The following is a 22271-nucleotide window of genomic DNA, read 5'->3' on the forward strand; positions in this document are numbered from 1 at the left end:
TTTTCTTCTACATGCATAACTCTTCATTGTAAAAACGAGAAAGGTTTATAACTAAGGTCAAAGTTAAAAGATTAAACTGACCACTCATTCAAGCTGTATCTAACAAACTGGGTCACATGTTATAACTTAAAAAATATAAGTTGTAAAGTAGTAAAACGTTACGCCATTTTAGAAATATAGCAAGTTTGATTTATTGTTAAATAAAATCATATTAAACATTGATTATATAACAAATATGTGAAGAGAAACACTAACAGTCTGATAACAGTTTATATCATTACTTCCTGTAATATTTACGTGATAGGAATTCTGTTTAGTCACATTCAGAATATTTATATGGTAGCATTACAATCATTTACATCTGTAATTTTTGTAAAAGAAATTTATAAAAGCTTAAACTTATAAAAGGATGCTAGTTTTATTTTCAAAACAGACCACTTATAACCATTTGATATTTGTACATGCAGAAAACAAATCGTATATACTTTTCTCATAAAATAAACGTGTAACAATTTTAACAGGATAGCATCAAATAATACAAGTGTTAAGAAATAAACATGAATAAAAATCATTTTAGTTTCAGTACTGAGTGTTTTGTTATCACCCACTTCCAAAAATATACCTGTAAATAGTTTCTTTAATTATGTAAAATACGAGTAGATAATTTGGATTGGTTGTTGTTAAGCACAGCTACGTGCTGTGCTCTCCTTAATATGAGTACAGAAACTCAAATTTAGTGTCCCAAGCCTACAAACTTGCTGCTGAAATATATGAAACCTCTAGTCTCACTTCAAATCATGAGCAATTGAAGACTATTGTATTGTCTCAATTAGTTGAAGCACAGAAAGAGGTACGTAGGTAGGTATTTCAAAATAGCCACCATAGAGTACAATAGCCAACAATATTACATCAGTACTTCCCCTCTTACTTACTGATGTGGTGGTCAGCAAAAAATCAACTGTTCAAACTACAGTATATTGCTAAACGTGGTCACACATTTAAATAGTGTTATTATGACTGACAGCCCATCCTGCTATTCAGTTATGAATGACAAGTAATGCCAGTGGTTCCTCCCAACCTATGCCAGGTTAGTTGTTCTAATTTATATGATTGAATCTTAAGTTTCTGACTACCTCGTTTCACCTTTCTGTTGCTCACTGAGAATATGTTTGATAAAAATAAAACAAAATTTCAGGTAAAATGATAATGTATACTCAAGCTGGATGTTTCTATAACATAATACTGAAATAATTCTTATGAACTATCAAAACTAAGTCCCTTTTATAGTCTTGTCTCATTGAAAATGTACATACCTACATTCATAAAAAAAATTATCATATAAGCACACATTAAAACAAATTCAATACATACTTGTATCAATTAAGACAAATTAGTCTTTCTGGATAGGAAAAAACATTTAAAAAACAACAAAAAACTACTACTTAGCCTGTAACAGCCTTCTAGAAATTTTTTGTTATTTTAAAGTTTCTTTGTCGACTGTACAAATGGCTAATTTAGAAATATAATGCCAAGTTTTAAGATGTACAGCATATTTAAAATGTGCATCTTCATTCCTCTCTTGTCTTAAAGTTCGGTCTCACTTTATTTAATACAGTTTCAGAGTACAGAAGATAACTTGAACATTATTTTCCTTCCTTTTCAAGGACTTTCAAAACAAATCTTAGCTACTGAAGAGGTCTATTACTTTCTAGAAAGCATAAAAATACAAACAAGATAGTCTACAAATGGCTTCATTATCTGTTACAGAGTTCAACAGAGTAACTTCCAAAATTCCTAACTTTAGTAAGTTGAGATCTCTTAGCAAGGTCCATTAGGTAGGCTCTTCCTCGATTATAATCTTTTATGGCTTCTTGAGATAACTGTGGATAGAGAATAATGAAAAAATATAAATCATTTTACTAAATTTTCACACATTCTAAAAATGACCTAGACACTGAGTATTATATTCACAATCTCTACTTCAATAAAACTGATTATCCCATTAATCATTGAAAGCTTTGAAGCAAACTGATTTTCAATATTTGTATTCCACTTTCAATTCTTTTATACAAAACATTTAGCAAAGCCAATTCACACATGCACATCTAAAGTGTAAACATTGCTTCTCATCAATTCATTCTGTCAAAGTATCATTTCTTTCTCTTTCTAGTTTACTATCGTGCACATTTATTGTATTACATGTTTTCATTTCAAATATTTTTTCTGCTTTCACTGGATACAATTTGCTTTTCCTAATTATTAAAACTGATGATTTGGAAGAAAAATACATTACAGTTTCACAAATATTAAACAATTATTTAACAACTAACAACTTGAGACATAAAACTGCTAAGGAGAAGAAATCCATATTTGTTGTTAAATAACAAATACTTCTGGCATTGAAGTAAAGCCTTTAATTCTCCCAAAATTAATATTTCTTTGGTATTACTAATTGTTTAAATACCTTAGTCTTTACATGCAGTATTGTTTTTTTTATAAATACTTTTACAGGTCAAAATAACCATTTCAATGAAACTAATTTGGAACAAGGTTGTAAATTTAAGAAAAAAAGTATTATTTTTAGCATAATACAATTTTCCAGTTAGATCATACGTTCATAATCTAATGAAATAGTGTAATAAACTTTACTGTTCAATACCATATCCAAATTCAAGTAAAATATTACTATAGCTTTAAGATTACACTGTCAAATGTTAAACTCATTATAGAAAGTAAAAATGTATTAGTTTTTGTTGAGTTCAAAAAATCCTTTACTTGCAATTACATAATATCACATTTTTGCTTTAAAATTTCATGGTGCAATATAAAAACAATCAAACCAGTTTATGTACAAAAGCTCATTTCCCAAATTACTTAATGCTATTGCTGAAGAACAATTACAAATACCTACTGATAAATCTGAAGATGTTTTAAATGTGTGTTTAGAAAATTTGATACAAAATAGAAATGACAACAAACTAGGAAATACTTAGAATACTTCAGATAAAGAAAATGTAATAGATTAATCTCACATCATTATCTCTTCATACCTCTAACATTGTTTCAGATTCTGTATTAATATATAAAATGTAATAGATTACCTCTTCACCACCTATAACAACACCATGTTTCAGGTTCTGTACATGAAGAACAACACTCTGTCCTCGTCCAATTAAATAAGAAGCCTGTAGAAAAAAAAAAGGTAAACTAGAGTCAAATATACATAACTGGGAGAATCTAATAAAAATGTAATAATATAAATATTATTACTGCCAAATATAAATAATCTACTGTCATTCCATATATGAATAGTATATTAAAAGAAAGGTTTTGAAAAATATTAATACTAGAAATGTATTTAAACCAACTAAAGCATTAAAACAAATACTAGTTGGTTGGTTGGTTGGTTTGGCATTTTATGTTGCAAAGCTACTAGGATATCTGTGTGAAACATCTAATAAAAAGTTAAAAGTAAAATTATTAAATTCATAAAAGGAAATTAAGGTATAACAAAAAAAAGTTTAATTTTTGAATTGAAAACTGAACTAACATTAAATCCTATTTTTATATTTAGTTTACAGCAGTAAGAGAAAACTACAGTAATACAACTTTTAAAGGACTTTCTGTAGCATTATTTTAATTATGACAACTCGTCACAATTACTAACGGGTAAGTTCAAACATCAGCATTAGTCACTTGAAATTGACCTTTCCAGTCCTTGTTGAGTTATTTGACATTATGGTCATTTTCTAATTTCATATCATACCAGTTGAACTTTAATTAGTAAAAAGAAATCATTAACAAAATGTCTAATGTATGAATTAAAAACTTAAATAGCATTAAAAAGATCAATGGCTTTTAAAAACAAATCATTTGTAAGGTGGAAAGTATCACCATTGCCAATGGCACTGTTCAATGTTATGGATAAATCTTGGGACAAAGCACATTTAAAATGGTGCCGTCGTTATAACACTCAATGACAGCAAGACAGTAAACTGTGGCTTATTGTAACTTGAGTGTCACACAAGGTCACAAAGAAAACAATGAGTTAAAAAAACTGAGCAATGCATAGTCAAATTAGGACAACTTTCTCTTTCTGATCCTTACAAAAACAAGACAGCCAAAGTCCAATAGGTTTTATTTGGAAAAGCTTGTTTTCACATTGCTCACTCCAATCTGACTGCCAACTGGCACAGGCACAGCAGTGATAGTGCCAGAGCAGACAGATTTAGCTGCAGTGTCGGCAAATCCATTCCTGCAAATACCAACATGGCCTGGTGTCCAGAAAAACTGGATAGATGTTAAAGACAAATGGGCCAGTCAGTTTTGGATATCAGTGAGAACTAATGTTAAGCAATTCCAGGGCAAGTGGAGAACTAGGCGAGTCAGTATAAATAGTGCAATATGAGTACTGATTAGCTTCTATGTGATCACATTGAAAGGTCACATTTAGGGATTGTAATAAATCATGGTGGGATGGGCCGACCAGTGGATACAGCAGTGTTATCCAAAGATACACCCAATTTATCCAACTTCTCCTGGATATGAACGCCAAAATGGACAATGGCAGATGGTCTGTTCTGAAAATGCATAGCTTGCTGAGAAAAGAAAACAACCCTAGGTGGGATGCTATGGTACGGATCAAAGGTTTTAAGCATACAGTAAAAACAGTTGCAAATAGCAGAGGTGTATAGGAGGCTCATGAACCTCTGTATAATAGCTCTGGACTATGAAAGTACAGAAAGTTCCAGTGCAGAGTCAAAGTCCCTGATGGTGAATGGGGTCCAGTCTCTTCAAGGCCGAGGTCCTGGCAGAGCCAGACCAGTGACCCATAGTCTAGTTGCAATTGAATAAGAGTACAATATATCTTTAGCACAGAACATCAATCTGCTCCCCAAGTCATGGTAGAATGAATATAGGATGTTCAGTGCTCTTGTACATTTGAATTGTAGCTGCTTGATGTATGGTATAAAGGTCAGCTTCAGTGACTATGGGTAGAACAACTTCACCAACATGGAGTTCAGGATCAGGGTGAATACCTTGTTGGCAGTAAAAGTGCATGCAAACAGTTTTAAAGAGAGAGAGAGAAGTTAAAACTGCTTGCTGTGGTTCACTTCAATAAATAATTGAGAGTAGTCTGTAGCTGCCCCTCAATATACCTCATGTTTGGCGACTGACACAAGATGTGAAAGTCGTTGACATAGAGCCAATTTGCAACAGTAAGAAGGAGTTGTTCAATGACAGCATTAATCTTTATACAGAAGTGTGACACTCAAAACAGCCCTGAGGGTCTCCAAGTTTCTGTAGAAAAGAATGGGAAAGTGTTGAACACACAAACTTGGAATCACCTATCCATTAAAAAATTGATAAAAATGGGCAAATGACCACATAACCCATACAGGTGGAGATCTTGCAAAATGCCATACCTCCAGATAGTATCATAAGCCTTCTCAAGGTAAAAAAAAAAATTGAAACAAGTTGTCGTTTTAAAAAGGCTTCTAATTGATACTTCAAGTCGAGTCAGGTGGTCCCATGGTGGAGTACTGTTGTCAGAACCCACACTGAGCAGGTGAGAGGAAGTTGTTTGGTTTGAGGAACCAAACAACATGAGCATTAACCATCTTCTCTAAGGTCTTACTGAGACAACTTGTCAAAGAAACTGGACAGTATTTTGAAGGAATCTTGGGATCCTTCCCAGGCTAAGAGAAAAGTAGGACAATAACCTGGCACCAGGCATCAGGAAAAAAAATTCACTTGTGAGATTCGGTTAAAAACAATCAGAAGTTATGCAAGAGAAGCAGGAGATATATGTTGCAGCATCTCATTTTGTATGTCAAGTCCAACCAATGTACTGCCAGCCCAATGAAGGGCCCAGCTACTTCCTGGCCATCAGAGAGCAAGATTGAAAGGGAGGGACAGAATTATATTGCCCACTGACCTTTCAAATCTTGTCCTATAATCACTTTGGAACTGGTGGAAGAAGAAATGTTTGTCGTGAACTTAATCCAAGAGTTCTCCTAGCTTTGACATTATACTTGCCAAGCATGTTCAGGGGCCTGCTGGAAAGCTATGCAATTTGAGAGTATGGAATAACTATGAAAATTATCCTAGGCCCATTTTTAAACCTTCCGTGTCATGTGACAGGTAGGATTCCACCACAAGCAAGGATATCATGGAAAACGTGTCAAGGTTTTAGGAATATGTTGAGCAGCTGCCTGTATAATACAGTCAGTTACTGCTGCCACACAGTCGTCTATTGATGGCAGGAACAAGTTCTGGGAGAGCAGTGAAAGAGGATCAATTGGCTTCATCAAGCTTCCACCAGAGTATGCAGGTCAGGTGTCATTGACCACAGCCAGTCTCTTTCAAAATGATAGGAAAATAATCACTGCTTCACAGATTACTGTCAACCCTTCATGAAAAATGGGAAAATAGTGAAGAGAGGCAAATTGAGTAAATAGTCAAATGCAGTAAATGACAAGCTAGATGCATAAAAATGAGTATAAGAACCAGTATTATAAAGAAAGGTTGTGACCTGAAAGCATTCGCTCTACAGAGCAACTCCTCCCATCAATATCAGTATCTCCCCAGAGGGGATTATGTCCATTAAGTTCCCCCAGGATTAAAAAGGGAGATGGAAACTGTTAAATGAGAGAATCAAGGTCTCTTCAGGAGATAGGTAGAGAGAACAAACAGTGATGGTACAACCCAAGAAACACTGATAGCTATGGCTTCCAAGGTGGTGTCCAGTGGCAAAGACAGGGTAGACATATGCTGATCAACCAACAGTGCCACCCCTTCATGCACTTGCCATCACACAGCCTGTCATTTTTGTACAAAGAAACCTGCCAAAAGGTGACTGTATTGGCTGGTTGCAAAAGTATTTCCTGTAAGGAAAGACATACAGGATGGTAAGAAACAGTCAGTGCTTTGAGTTTTGTAGTACAGCAAATATACTCAAGGGGGTGCTCAGGATTGAACCAAGAACTTTTTGATACTTTGATGTCATCAAAATTAGAAAATAAACTTTGACATTTTCATTGTATCAAAGCGACAATTTTTATTTATGTGTAGACGAATTGGATTGAGAACACCTCTGTTTTCAACAACATCTTTTTTCTTTATTCAAGGGAGGTCTGTCAACCTCCATGGATCCTCCCTGGGTCAATTGGGTAGGTGTCTGTTGTTGGAAGAGGCTTCCAGTGACTGAGGACATGAATGATTGATCATTTTGCATCTTGGGGCAGGAGAAAAAAATGTACTAGAGGAAAGGCCTGTATCTGGAACTAAAGGAAATGGATTTTGGGGTTTGCTGAAATGAATGTTAGGGACAGAGATGGGTGTTGATGTTGATTTAATTTTTTTAAGCATGGAGGTCAAAAGACTTTTCATATGGTTTGAGAAGAATTCTTTTGGATGCACAGAGCTCTGTCTGCACTCCCACTGTATTGGGGAATGAAGTGCAGCAGCATACATCCAAAATAAAGTGGTGGACAGTAACTTTAGAGCCACAGGGTAAGTAAGGTTTTGAACTCTTCAAACACTGGGCCTATTCCTTTCAACCACTTTGAGCGAAAACAAAAGCAGAATTGGGTGAGAGTTATTATAATTAACATAATGAATGTCTGTTTCACACTCATAGGCATCGTGCTCCTTGCCACCACATTGAGTACACGTCAAAGAAGCACAACATGATGTTTTCGAGTGACCAAACTGCTCACGTTGAAAACATCCAAGAGGTTTGGAATCTATGGCTTTACTTTGCAATTAATATAACCTGCCTTGATGGTGGCAAGTGGATGTGGTGATGTAAATGCTAAAATGAGAACGTTGGTCATCATGATAATTCCATCTTTGCAAGTGGAGATACGCCTCTCTGCAGAAACTCCTTGGGTGGAGAAACCAGCAAGAATCTGACTTGAGTTTGTTCTTCAAATCCCTCTCAACAATAGCGCCTTGTGACATATTCAAAGTTGATAACAGCTAACACTGGTACTCGGTTGATCCTAGCCCAAGTGGACCAGCCAACTGACCCTAGGGAAGCCACTCCAACACTGCTCATCTGCAGGAATTTAAGGGTTGGACCCATCAACCACCAGGATCTGCTCCTCCCCTTCACAGGTCACCATGCACAGCAAACACATGGGTGGATGTTTAGACCTCAGAGGAGGTAAAGTGAAAAATAGAACTTTCAGTGGGAGGTCCTTTCACCACATACAGGAATTCACAAAGAGGGGAGCAAATACTCTTCCATCTTGAAATGCCCATTAATATTGTATCACAATCCCTTGTTGTTTTGAAACTCCCCAGTCAGATGGTCTGGTAATTTATATTGTCCAGAATACCAGATGCACAAGTTTCAGTTTCCAAATATAAAGAGACCACAAATAAGATTTTCACATCAGCAACTGTAGAACATACTAAGCAGCAAAATACATTATGAACTGGGAAGAATGTAAATAAAATACTGAATTTTCTTGAATCTCATCATACACGAAATTAAAACTCAATCAAGGTAATTTTACTTAAATTTATTACAAACCCAAAAACTAAATACTTAATTTTAAATGTATTAAAAACTTTCTTTCTACTATTATTCTACTATTATTACCAGGTTATTTACTGGTATTATTATTAAGAAAGAAATAATTTACCAGTGTTTATATCTAGTCTTTCTCCAATTATATTAAGATTTCTAATAATTAAGTTCCTAATAGTTGCCCACCTATGTCATAAATACATCATGCACCTTGATTCCAAAATTCACTAACATTTACCTTCTTATATAACTTATCACTTCCCTGAAAATGATCAATTCTTGATACATTGAGTATAATTACATATACCATCCTATCTGCATTTATCTAGAGTGAAAACAGTCTTACTGACTGTACAGATATTGGTCTATAGTTAAATAACTACTCTAATTGTATTCTAAATTATTTTCATGAACCTGGTTTGCTCAATACACAGAATAAGGTAAAGACATTTGTCCTTAAAATACTCAAATGTACAAATCTAATGTTGAGTTTCTGTACTATCTAACACTAATTATACTGTTAACATAATGTTTATATTAATCTCTTGCTAGGTATTAACAGGCAAATATATACTTTTTAACTTGTAGCAATTAATCACTTTCTATCATTTGCAAACTAAAGATGTACCCCTACTTAAAATATGTATCAAAGCATCTAATTCCAAACTCATTTGATATAAATTTATATTATACCAGAATCAGATGTGAAAGACCTCTGCAATTTTCTCCGATGATAAAGACTGGATGTTTACATTTTTCAATGGCTTCCACCTTTTGAACTAGCTTGTTACTTGGTTTGCTACAGGTTATGCCTTTTCTACTGTATGAAAGTAACAATAAAACAAGAAATGAAATAATAATAAAATAAAATTTTAACATGTGTTTCAAATTGGAGAATTATTACTAAAGAGTAAATGTGACATTAAATTGAGAATAATAATAAACAGAATGGTGGTACATCATTACCTTTGAGATGAGACTTTTTTGTAGCTTTTAATAAAATGAAAATTCATTATTTTAATAACATTCTTACCTTTCTATAGAAGTAGTTGTATAATTTTGTTCATTGCAAATTTTTCTCTCAAAGCACATATGGATAGAACTAGCAGAGGAACTATTCAAACCTACAATAAATATAAAACAATTTGCATTTTTGTAATGAAAAATTATTTTTAGAAATTGATAAAGTTTAATGTATATATTTAAAATGTTATTAATAAATGGACAAAACGTTCAATAAAGAAGAGTTATCAAAGAGCTCAAAGTTAGAAATGTATATGGTGCAGTGTGTTATATATTTATCTATTACTACAACTGAAACATTCAAAATACACCCCTACAAAAGATAAAAATACTCATAAATAGGGTTTTATTGTTGAAAAAGGACAACTTCAGGTTTAATGAGCAGCTCTTGTGCCATGAAACCAAAAAGGTATTTCAGACAATTAAAATTCAGATTAACAGATAAATAGAAAATATTGTTTAGATTTAAAGTGTGTATTATATTTGCTTATACTATAATTGTTTGAAGTGAACTTGTGTTATCTTTTATCTTACCAACTATCTATAACATATCTACTTTGAATTTGAATTTTACACTTAAATTCAAGTTTAAAACAAAACTTCCAATGCTGTCTAATTTAAATTTATGAAGTTGATATAACAAGCAAGGTCAAAACTAAGTTAAACTATTAACTTTCATTATTGAAGTCAAAGAATCAAATATCATAGATTCATTTAACATTCTCTGCAAAAAAACAACAAATTTATATATGTTCAATAACTAGAAGAATAATATTCCTAATAAAGTTATTGACACTTATAATCATTACTTACTTGAACACCACTTCTGTGTTTTATCTGCAAGTTGTGAGGTGATTTTTATATTTGGCTGATTACTCTGTAGCAAAGAAAAATAAAAATGTACTATAACAATTTCAATATAAAATCATAAAAAATGTTTTGTATAATTTGTATTCAGTAAATGATATTCAAGATATATAAAATCTTGTAACCCTCACCCTGTGTTTGTGTGTATAATTTTGTATGTCTTTATATTAACATTATATCTTCCTTGAACTTTAAAGTAACTAGTGTTATGAAAACCATATCAACCAACACAAAATCCCATTATACTATTACTTATTAATTATCACCATCTTAGTAGAAAACCTACTTATTCTAAATATACAGTTGCACTTAATTTTTCCTTAACCTCCTAAAATTTTTTTTATTATATTACTTTTTAGCAAATCATAGAAAGAAAATGAAAATCTTTGGATAAAATTTGGGCCATTTTTTATTCACAACACTTTAACCTGTTCTATTTCAAGATTCTGAGTAAGGATAATTGCCACGTGTTTTGAGTGTTAAGACTTAAGTTTACCATCTTATCTTTATTCTAAAAAGAAAGCTTAGTAAACTCAATATGATTACATAGATCTTTTTAAAGATCACTAGAGAATAAAAGATCACATAATACAAGAACATAAGTAGGTTGTATTAGCTGAAAAATAAAGTTGGCAACTTACCAAGCCTTTCCTTCTCAACGAGTGACAGCTTCTCTTAACAAAGTTTTTAATTTCTGGGACGGCTTTTTCAACAGTTGCAAATACTGGAATATTTTGTTTTTGGACTAAATATTTCAGTAGTTCATGAGCTTCTTTCAGTTCTAATCGTTCACTGTTTAAGAAACAAAGATCAGTTATACTGTATTGTTCTTATGAAAGAACAATGTTTGCAAAACAAAATGGTCTTAACAAGTGGCCTTTAATACCCATGTTTATGACTTTCACTACACATCATTTAAATTATAAACTAAAGCATGTAAAAACTGTTGTAATAATAAAAATGCACAAAACTACTAGTAGTTTTAATTGTGGTAACAAAATCTCTAAATTTAAATTGTACAAACTCAAATAAACTGAAGATTCTTGAATGTAATCATGCAATGAACAGATTATTGAATAAAAACCTTTTGTTATCTTCCTTACAATAAACTTCCATTTCTCTCTTTGTGTTAAAATGTTTTGTACTAACAAATTTGATAGAGTATTATAAATGTAAAGTTTTGGAGAAACAAGTTGCACATTGTCATATCTGATTTGTGATTCAGAAATACAAGATAAAGTTGTAGAATTACATTTATAGCAGTCTTAGTTTCGAGCTTTATTGAAGCCAAGGAAATGTAGAGAAAAGCAAGAAATTTTTTTGCTTAAGGATGGTTAAAGTCTGCCAACCTTCAACAGAAACTCTACAAAAAACATTTCAATTACTGTGAAAAATATCACATAAAAGATGTACATGTGCAATGTGATTACCGAAAGGTAGACAACATTACCTGAACTTTCATAATGAACCACATACTCCATTAAGAACAAAGGAATTTGACTACACAACTATACCATACTCAACCTACTAGTGTAGCATTAAACTAGGCCTTATATAATAGGCAAAATGATACTTCAGTGATCTCAAATAATGGTAACTTATATGCTTTAAAAAGAGAAATAGATTGCTAAAACATGTTGGTTTTCTTCAATGGCATTATTCCATCCTTGTTTATGAAAAAATACTATAAACACCACGTTTGGTAAATGCTTCCCAATTGTTTGTGCAGGTAAGCTCTACAAACGTATTACATGGCTGTTTTAATATGTGTAACAATACAAGATAAAGCAACAGATAAATATTTTAGAAATTTTGTATTTATTTACAATTAATATGTAACATTACAACTGTACTTTTGTGTGCAATATGCACTCCTTTAAAGAAAAATACATCTATAGTGCATTACCTTTGTAACTTTGATGCTTTGTGACAGCTGGCTGTAACCAAGTCATTTATAAATAAATGTTAACTTTTTAGTTGAGCCCTAGCTTACTGTTTAGTGATGAGCAGTACTTTTTTTGAAATAGTTATAATGGTAAGAATCAAAAGTATCTGTCACCAGTGATAGGAAAAGTTTAAGTTAACCTATCAATTTAAATTATTTAAAAGAGTTTAGAAAGGTTAATTTTGTTGTAATCCTGGTTTCACTCAGAGCTTTAAGCTATGTATAATTTACATTAAATTGTATAAATCTAATAATTTAGTATAGAATATCCTGATGGGAAATATAATTTAGCATCAACATTATTCATGCCTGTTCTTGTATCATTTCAAAAGTGAATGGCAAGCTTTGCCTGTGTGCAGCTTTTCAAACTCAGATTCTGAAGCAGCTGCCATAAACAAGAGACAGATGAAAGCTTAGACAGACACCACAGTTTGCAATAACATTGTAAAATACAATTCATTAGCAGTTTTAACTTGCAGAGTATGGTTAAAAATGTAAAATGTTAAAGGTACCATCAGTTCTAAATATGTTCATTATCTTCTGAGTAGTTTTTAACATTTTGAAACAATGTTTTTACCATATGATGCAAACCTGTAAAATTGTGCTGTATTTTTTTCAACAAAATTGATTATCCCCAAACAGAAACCAGTAACTATTTAAAGGAAGCTTCTAAAGACGTTACCCCCGAGCAAAATCATTCAGTGTATATTTTCCAACCTAAATGTTATCTCTAGTACAAACATCTATAACTAAACTTTAGAATAGTGATTTTATGAACTTGATTTTTTGACCAAAGTATTCTCTACAATGTGATAAATTTTGGAAATTTTCTAACAACTTCCACGTGAAGAACAAAATTAAAACTCGGGCTCAAACTACATTATGGGAAAGTTAAAGTGGATTTAACAAGAGCTATCTACAGAAAAGGACATACAGAAGTAAAAATACATTATAAAAGTTAACCTCCAACTGTAAACCCTGCAGGTCAAATAGAATTAAACTAAAAACTTACATTGAGTAGATGTAAACAGTCAGACATAAAACATCCCACATTTTAAACCATAATACATAATCTGTAGCTAACAAGTCACTACATGTACACTGGGGATTTTGAGCAAAATATATCCTCTGATATATATGGTGATAACCATACAATTAATGATTTCAAAAATACTTTCTGATCCGTGTATTGGTAAAACTATATACATAATGAATAGAATTTTGTCTAAGAGACTGTAGTCTAAATACCACTTGAAAGAATTTTTATTTCTGTTTGAGTTACTTACTCATTAGAGATTACTTCTTTGTGCAAGATGGACTGTGTATCATCTAGGTTCTGAATCACAAGAAACAAGTTCTTTGCACAAGTTCCTACAAAGATAAAGTTCGTTTTAATTAATCAAATATCAGAAAGAACTAGTTTTTTTTAAATTCACACAAGTCTTTATTAGTGGTACATGATATTTTATTCAATGTTTCACCTGGCAAAATCAAAATCTATAACAATAGTAATCTACAAGCAGATGATTGAGCAATTGTAAACAATAAAATACTTTATCAACAAACTGTCAAATTTAAGTATAATAAAGAAAAACTTTTAAGCCCAAGCCTAGGTAATAAAATAGTTTATGTACAAAAGAGAAGGTAATTAAAATAGATATAAATGAACACCTTTATATCTGTTAAAAATAGGTTTGTTTGTTTTTTTGTTTTTGTTTTTTTTAATAAATTAATGTTGTCAATCTCTGATGAGGATTTTTACCTGGAAATAATCAAAATAATTTTTGTAAACATGTATTCAAAATCATGAAACAGATTTTAAATCTTCCTATAAAACGTTGCATGTTACTCTCACCAACATAACAGCTTTTGCAAGTTCCTGGAGTATAATTATGCATATACTTTTTGAATAGCAGTTGACCCAGCTTCTTTTCAAATAAAAATCTAAATTGTATTTTGATGTTTTATTCTCAATTTTTTACCAGATTTTTTTATAACATGGGATACATTTAGGATAAATGGTAAAATACATGGGAAAGAACATCTTTAGAAGAGTCATTTTCTGTATCAATTTGTATCTTATTTTCAAAAGTAGCAATTTTATTGTTAATAAATAAATAAATAAAAAATAAAAAGGGAAATTGATTTGTAAACAAAACTGAAATTTGAAGTTTCCATTTTCTTTTTTGAAACAGTCGATGTTAGAACATGATTTTATTTGTATGGTAAGCTCCTTTTAATATACCTTACTTGCAGCACTGGTCTTGCAGGAATTCCAAGGAATGTAAAAGCCCAGTAAGAGTGTGCTTACAAAATACAGATGTTTAAAAGCCTGTGTCTTTTTAACAACATTTAGAAACTATAATTTGTGTTCAACTTTTTTTTCCCCAACAAGAACTTTATGCTTGGCTGTACCTAGTTTAGATGAGAATTTGTGTGAAAGTTTCAGTTTGTGAACTAGTTATTTGATGCATTTTACAAAATGGTAAAATATTTAATATTCAAAATGGTACACTTATGATCACATGCCATTACAAGAAATACTTCATGTTCATTCTTATTGAGGGGAAACAGTAAGATATTTTGATTTCAAAATTAATAGTATAAATGACATTGGTTATGAATAGGCTAACATCAACATGAAAGACAATCTGGTTTTTATGTGAGGTATTGCTTAAAAATCTAATACTAGTCATCACTAAAATATTTGATTGGACTCAGTGGCAGATACAAGGTTGTGTGGGCTCCACATCCCATGTAATTTTACAAAGAATAAAATTATCAATGAGCCCCCATTAAGACTATGGGCCTTGGGGCTGAGTCCCCTCTAGCCACTACCTAAATACACCACTGATCAGACTAGGAACCTTGTGAAACAGAAAAAAATGTTAAACTTCTGTATTTTCCTGAACATATTTAATTTTTTTTTAAGTATTTTACTAGAAGTTATCACAAAAATCATTACAGGTTTCAAAAAATGTTGAATATTCAATGCATGGATGGGATAGATTATGACATGCCATGGGAATCAGAAGAGGATGAAGCAAAGGTTTAAGAAAACAAATCTGATGAATGTGATGGTTGTGATAATTCTAATATCAAAGAAGATTTTAGTGAAAACAAAAAGTTAGCTTAATGTATTATCACATATAAACCTTTCATTGATATTTATAAAATTGACATGAAAGATTTCCAAAAATGTTTAATATGCTGGTAGTTGTTTACTGTATTTAGAAATTATTCAATACATTTTGTATAACTGTTGTGCAAAAAACAAATAAAATCTTTAGTTATAACCTGGCATATTTTGGTATGCATCATATCTGGGCAAAATGGTAAGATTAAATATATGCATGGGTAAGTGGATTTGCTTAGAATAAGATTATTTATGGGAATGTTGTGTTAGGGATTAGTAATCTATACAGGTTTATAAGGATCATAGTACAATTTATTCTGACAATATAGCAAAGATGAAACATTTATAGTTTGAAATATAAATAGAGAAGAAATAAGACACCAAGTGTGGACAACTGTACTAAGGTTTGAAATCAACAATAAATTATATTTCAAAGAGAAGAATGCACATCACTCTACATCAACTGCTGTTAAAATATAAAATTAGGAACCCAGAAATCTGCTACTTTGGTATCTATCTTTCTAAGTATGCATTCTCAGTTATGAACAATTTCTACTTGAAATTGAATATAAAAAGTTATAAGCAATTTAAAAATTAAAAAGAATAATATTAAAGAAGTATAAAAATAAAATTATGTTTAAATAAGCCATACAAATCACAAAGCTGCAAAATATAAGACCAAAACATTTACAGTTACTGGAATTTTTTCAGAGAACATATGACAGAGTTAATGCAAAATGAAACATTTATCGCTATTAATATTACCTGCTAGATATGCTGTTTCAATCATGGTAGCCACAGAACGAGTTTGATTGTCAACAACAAAAAGTAAAATCTTGGACATCTGACAATAAAGGAACAAATAAAAAGCATCTATAAACCAAACACTTAAATCATGAGATGTTTATATTGGGGCAAATGCAAATGTTTGGTTTTACCTGGTTTGAACTTTTAGTTTATTATTATCTCAAAATAATTTTTTTTAATATGTAAAGCAACCTTGAATATATGAATTATTTTGACCAACACAAAAATATCCTAAGACATAGTAATAAAGCATTAAATATTTCACAACACAAGATAAAAATTCAAGCAACTTTAAGTACATAATATATGTATAAACATTAAGGAAAAAGATGAATATTCAAATATTCTAATGATATACTGGTGAACTGAACTATCATTTTGATTTTGGTCACTTGGATATCTTGCAACTTTTGAAGTAAATATGAAAATAAATTACCTGTTTTGCTACATTTTCCTGTTGTAAGAGTTCTGGCCTCCAGTCTTTACGTTGCTGAAATTATAAACTGTTGTATTATTTACACAGCATTTAAAATAAATATTCAATTATTGTGTTTTTACTTTAGTTTTACAATTGACAGACTAATATTTTCATTAATTATTTAATATTTGATTTAGGATTACTGGGATAGCAGTTATAACTAATACTTAACAGGTAATTAACACAGGTTTTCATTAGCTCTCTGCAACATTTCTTCATCATGTAGCACATTTAATAAACATTTTATATGTCTATTGAAATACTGATTTAAAAAAAAACCAAACAAGTTTTTGAAAAATTTTCTTTACTATTTTGTTTGCATTGTTTTTGAAGAATTGATATTGTACAAATACTTCCTTTTTTGAAAAAGTTTTTCTTTACTTCTATAGTAGTTTAGTTTAACAAATAAGGATTGTTTACATAACTATGCCAAAAATAAAAATCGAGTTACTACTCACAGGGTTGTAATATGTAATTCCACAGTTTTCTAATAAAGGGATGGCAATGTTAGCTCTCCAGCGTGTGGGGTTACAAGACCCACCTAGGAAAACTGCAAAGAAGATGGGACAATTGAAGAAATTGTCTTAAATTTAATAACATTAACCCATGTACACAGATAAAGGTCAGAGTGAACATCCCATGATATTTTAGAGTACCATTCAATATGGGATGTCAGAGTTACACAATTCATCTTACCCTACATTGTTGATTTAGTAACACTTTATGGTAGAGAAAAGTACCAAATATAATATACAAATATATATTGAAAAAGACATTGTAGATTACATTTCTGAGGTTACAGAGATTAGGGAAATATAATATGTAAACTGTACTTTTGACAAAGATATTTTTATTCTTTACATAAATATTACTTTGCACTCTCAATTATCTGTCAGAATGATGTTGGAAACTCATATATCGTAACAACAAAAACTTTAGTGACGTACGATATTTTATATACAACAGATTATGTTTGACTGAAAGCTTGCCACTTAGTGAAGACAGGAAAAACAAATTACAGTTAACATTTCTTGGACCAACCCAATGCACATTCAATCACACAAGCAGGGATTCCATGAAATATCTTTGCATTTTATTTTGCACACCTTAATATTAAAAAAGAAAAGTTCTCTCAGGAAGATTTTTGGTGATAAAAACATGAAAACTTTTATATAACAACTGAATATTTAATTGATCATATACTAGTTTTCATTTTGGTTGTTGTTTGTAGAATTTTCCTACAAGATTAATTACTCAATAACTATGTATGCTCACCATCCTTAAGGTAAAATGGGGTAGGGCAGCACTTCCCCCAAGCCTGAAATTTAGAAGGTTTTTTTGCATTTGTTAAGTTTCACAACTTTCCATGTACCTCCCAATTAGATGAAAATGTGACATATGGTCATCTTAAAGCTGCAAAATATATATACAAATTAAATATTCAATTTATGTTTCACTTTTCTTTTAGGCTAGTAATTGTCTTATTTTGATTTCATGTGTAATCATTTTCAATTTCTATTATAGTCAGTGAACTCAAACCAGAAGTGTTCCAGCCCTCTCTGACCCTCAGTAGATCTGACTGTCACTAACTGAGGTGACATAATATAGGTGAAATAGTCAACATAATCCATCAACACATAATGAGCTAGTCTATTCAAATAGTGGGTCTCTGTTGTTGGAAAAGGATTCCAGTGACCAAGGACGTGAACAATCGATCTTTTTTTATCTTGGGGCAGGAGAAAAAGATGTACCCAAGAAAATGCTTGTACCTGGAAATAAAGGATGTGAATCTTGGGGTATGCTGGAATGAATGTTAGGGACAGATGTGTGTTGACATTAAATCATTAACTTTTTTAACCATGGAGGTCAAAAGACCTTTCATATGGTTTGAGAATGATTCTTTTGGAGGCACAGAGAGATCCATCTGCACTCTCACTGTAGTAGTGGAACAAAGTGCAGCAGCATACATCCTAGATGAAGTGGTGAATAGCAACTTTCAAGCTTCAGGGTAAGTAATGTTTTAAATCATTTTCAAACACTACACCTCTTTTTCTTCCAACCACCTAGGGCAAAAACAAAAGTAGGAAGGATGAGAACCATTGCAGTTAACGCAATGAGGATCCATTTCACACTCACAGGCATCGTAATCCTTGCCACTGCAACAAGCACACAAAGAACCACAACATGATGTCTTCAAATAACCAAACTGCTGACACTGGAAACATCCAAGAGGGTTTGGAATGTATGGCTGTTCTTTGCAATTAAGATAACCTGCCTTGATGGTGACAGGTGGACAAGGTGATGTAAATTTTAAAATGAGAACACTGGTCGGCATCATAACTCCATCTTTGCGTAGTGGAGATATGCCTCACTGCAAAAACTCCTTGGGTGGAGAAACCAGCAAGAATCTCTGACTCAGGGATGTTCTTCAACTCCCTTTCAGCAATAACTCCTTATGAAAAATTCAAAGTAGCATGGGGTGTAACCTCAATGGGTATATCTCAAATTGCCTCTGAATTTAAAAGGAATTCACTGTGTTTAGATGTAGATGTTTCCACCAGTATGTCATCAGAGAGAAGTTTTCTGACTAGCTCTGGAGAGCCAGCAAGTCCCTTCTGAATAGAAAAGGGAGTCATTTGCTCTAAAGGTTTGTCTAAAAGAGAATGTAATAAGAAAGCGAGATACAGATGTTATAGATGTTGAAGACTGCTGTTCAGAATCTACAAAATGATGTCATTTACCTGTGGATTCTTTTTCACTATTTTATTTATGTTTCTGTTTGGGGGATACATAAAAAAAAAGAATGTTTCAGCACCCATCGACCCTACCCCCCCTGTAGCCCTACGAAAGGATGCACTACAATGCCAAAGATATTGCAGCAACTCCAGGGTTTCGTGGACACTATACCCAAACACCAGCATCAGATACAATGTCTACAACACCTGTTCAGAACATCCAACACTGCTACTTGATAGATGCTAGCTCAAACAGACCAGCCGATTGACCCTCAGGGGCCATCCCAAGGCCGCCATCTACAGGAATTCAAGGCCAAAGTTGTAAGTTAAGGTTGGATCCCTCAACCACCAGAATCCTCTCCCCTTCCTTCATGGTTCACCACACACAGCAAACACGTGGGTTAATGTTTAGATCCTAGAAGATGTAAACTGAAAGAACAGAATCTTCCCTGGGATGTCCCCTTACCACATACAGGAATCCACACTGAGGGGTCAAGCAGTGAACTGTAGCAGAATTTTACTACACCTTCACATGTATGACACAGATCTTTTTAAACAGAATGTTCTCTTTCTGTAAAACCAAAAACATTCTGTAACTGTAATATCTCCCCCTGAAAAACAAAAACATTGAAGATATTTTCTAACCATTTTTGCATAATAATACCATTTAAAAACAGATTCTAAGAAATATAAATGCTGAAACACTGTTTCTGGAATTAATATTCAATGAATCTGTGAAAAGTTTTATCACATACACACTAATATATGAACAAGAATACAATACCATCATGAAAATGTTGCCATAGTTGTTTTATTGTTGATTTCTTCGACTTCTTCTTAAATCTTCGTTTGTTGAGTAACCTAAGAGAAATAAATTGACTTTTCTTTAACACATTCTGTAGGCAGTGTATTTATAATGAGTAAACTGGAGTAAAATACAAGTATGAAGGACAACATTAATCTTCCATTGTCAGTTACTGAAGACCAAAGATGAAAGATTTCAAAACGTCATCCTGTTATTGTAGGTTTTCACAACAGGCAGTTGCTATTAATTCCAGTTTTTACACATCATAATAAATTAGGAAATTGTAAACAATCTTTGTTGAAATACATTATATGGTATATTTACTTTTAAATTAAAAGCAAATAATCCCAAACAAAAAACAACTACAGGTTTTGGTATTTTTTCATCAATTTCTAGTTCCACAAACTTACAAAATCTAACATACAATTATTTTACGACAATTTCTAGAAATGTTTATTCACAATATTATTATTACTATCCTTTCCAGATTAAAATGAGTCACATTTAGAAAAAAAAAAAGGACATCTGGTCATTAGTGAAGTATTATTGAGCCATTTGAATTTAACGACTTTACGACTCAACTAACATATAATGTGTATCATTTGTGATGAATCTGCCAGAACAAAAATAGTTAACCTCACAAAATAGTTCTATCATGATAAAATTTCATAAGATTTCTTTTACAGTAGGATTTATCCCCAAGAAAAGAAATGGGCAATACTACAATATTATAGAAAAATAACAAATCAGGTTGCACAGTGCAAGTAGTAAAATCAATTGTGTGGCTAGATCTGTGGCACTCTCCTCTTTATTATATAGAAGAGGAAACAAAGGATAGTTTTTTAAAACATTTCTGCAACTTGAATGTGTAGAAAGGTAACTTATTTTATGTAATACAGTCTCTTTTAACATTTCATCAACAATATTTTGATGAATCTTCTACACCATATAAGAACTAGATTGATTGCATATTACACAAGAAACCATAGACTCACAAAACCTATTTCCATTCTGTATATAGGAGATGTAAAAACTTGATTTTCTAAAATGTTTCTTTAAGTTTAATGTGTGGTTGAGTATATAACTTAAATTTGCCTCATAGAATGTCTTTTATAAATCCTGTATCCATAAACAAACCTCTTCCCCCTAATGTTGAGCTTTACAAAATTTTCCTTCTTTCAAATTGTGTAGCTTGGTACTTTTAAATTTGAGATTTGTTGTTTAGATATATGTTTAATTTCTCAAATAACATTTGGCTTGATATGGATACCTTACAGGGATCTAAAGCATTCTTAAAATACCCATTCCTTTCTAACAGGAAATAAAGAACCATTTTAATATTTTCCAAAAGCTTTACTAAACAACGTATAGCTGGGTATTTATTCACAAACCGTTCACCTATACCATTTTTTGAAAACTTGAGCTGCGAACTGCTAATCTACTTTGTTTAGCATAACCAATACTTACGAGTCTGCATGTTCTTCACCCTATAGGTTTCTCTAAATGAGCAGTCTTTAATCACAAAAACAAAACTAAAAACGGTCCACCTTTACATTTAGTCTTAGGTGAAGATTAATAAAAATTTTAGACAGATATTCTTACGTGTCGTTTTGCATAGGTCTACCCATAAAGTTTAGTCAAATTCAGTGGTTTTGGCTAAAACAACTTTGCACATTTGATCTATGTTTAAACCAAATTCCACACCTAATTGTAAGCTGTCAAGATCTAAGAATGTACCAAACTAATAATAATAAATCCATAAAAGTATGTCTTTTCTATCAAATAAAGTTTTCATACTTTCAGTGCTAAGAAAAATAAAGTAGAAAAAAGTTCAATCGAAACTGGAAATTTTATATCTCGTGCGTTTCTTAATAGATTGCTTTGAAATTTAGTACATGAAGTGTGTGTTCTTACAGGAAAGTCACATTGGACTATC

General features: G+C 31.8%; 1 protein-coding gene across 4 annotated transcripts in view; it reads right to left on the reverse strand.

Moving 5' to 3' along the window:
* Positions 1–166: 166 nt before the first annotated feature.
* LOC143226330 (uncharacterized) overlaps positions 167–22271 on the reverse strand; it is a 32205-nt gene continuing 10100 nt past the window's right edge. For 2 of the 4 annotated variants that reach the window (XM_076457159.1, XM_076457177.1), the window contains exons 2-12: positions 20315–20391; positions 17254–17345; positions 16754–16807; positions 16276–16354; positions 13661–13745; positions 11071–11221; positions 10376–10439; positions 9573–9663; positions 9233–9356; positions 3102–3185; positions 167–1880 (exon numbers count right to left, since the gene is read on the reverse strand). In XM_076457159.1, the coding sequence (XP_076313274.1) occupies positions 1755–1880; positions 3102–3185; positions 9233–9356; positions 9573–9663; positions 10376–10439; positions 11071–11221; positions 13661–13745; positions 16276–16354; positions 16754–16807; positions 17254–17345; positions 20315–20391 (1027 nt within the window). In that variant the 3' untranslated portion in view covers positions 167–1754. Of the gene's footprint in view, positions 1881–3101; positions 3186–9232; positions 9360–9572; positions 9664–10375; positions 10440–11070; positions 11222–13660; positions 13746–16275; positions 16355–16753; positions 16808–17253; positions 17346–20314; positions 20392–22271 lie in introns of all 4 variants that reach the window. The other 2 variants (XM_076457152.1, XM_076457170.1) reach the window with 1 other exon arrangement.

The sequence above is a fragment of the Tachypleus tridentatus genome, chromosome 1 (genome assembly GCF_004210375.1).
Source record: "Tachypleus tridentatus isolate NWPU-2018 chromosome 1, ASM421037v1, whole genome shotgun sequence".
Classification (NCBI taxonomy): Eukaryota; Metazoa; Arthropoda; class Merostomata; order Xiphosura; family Limulidae; genus Tachypleus; species Tachypleus tridentatus.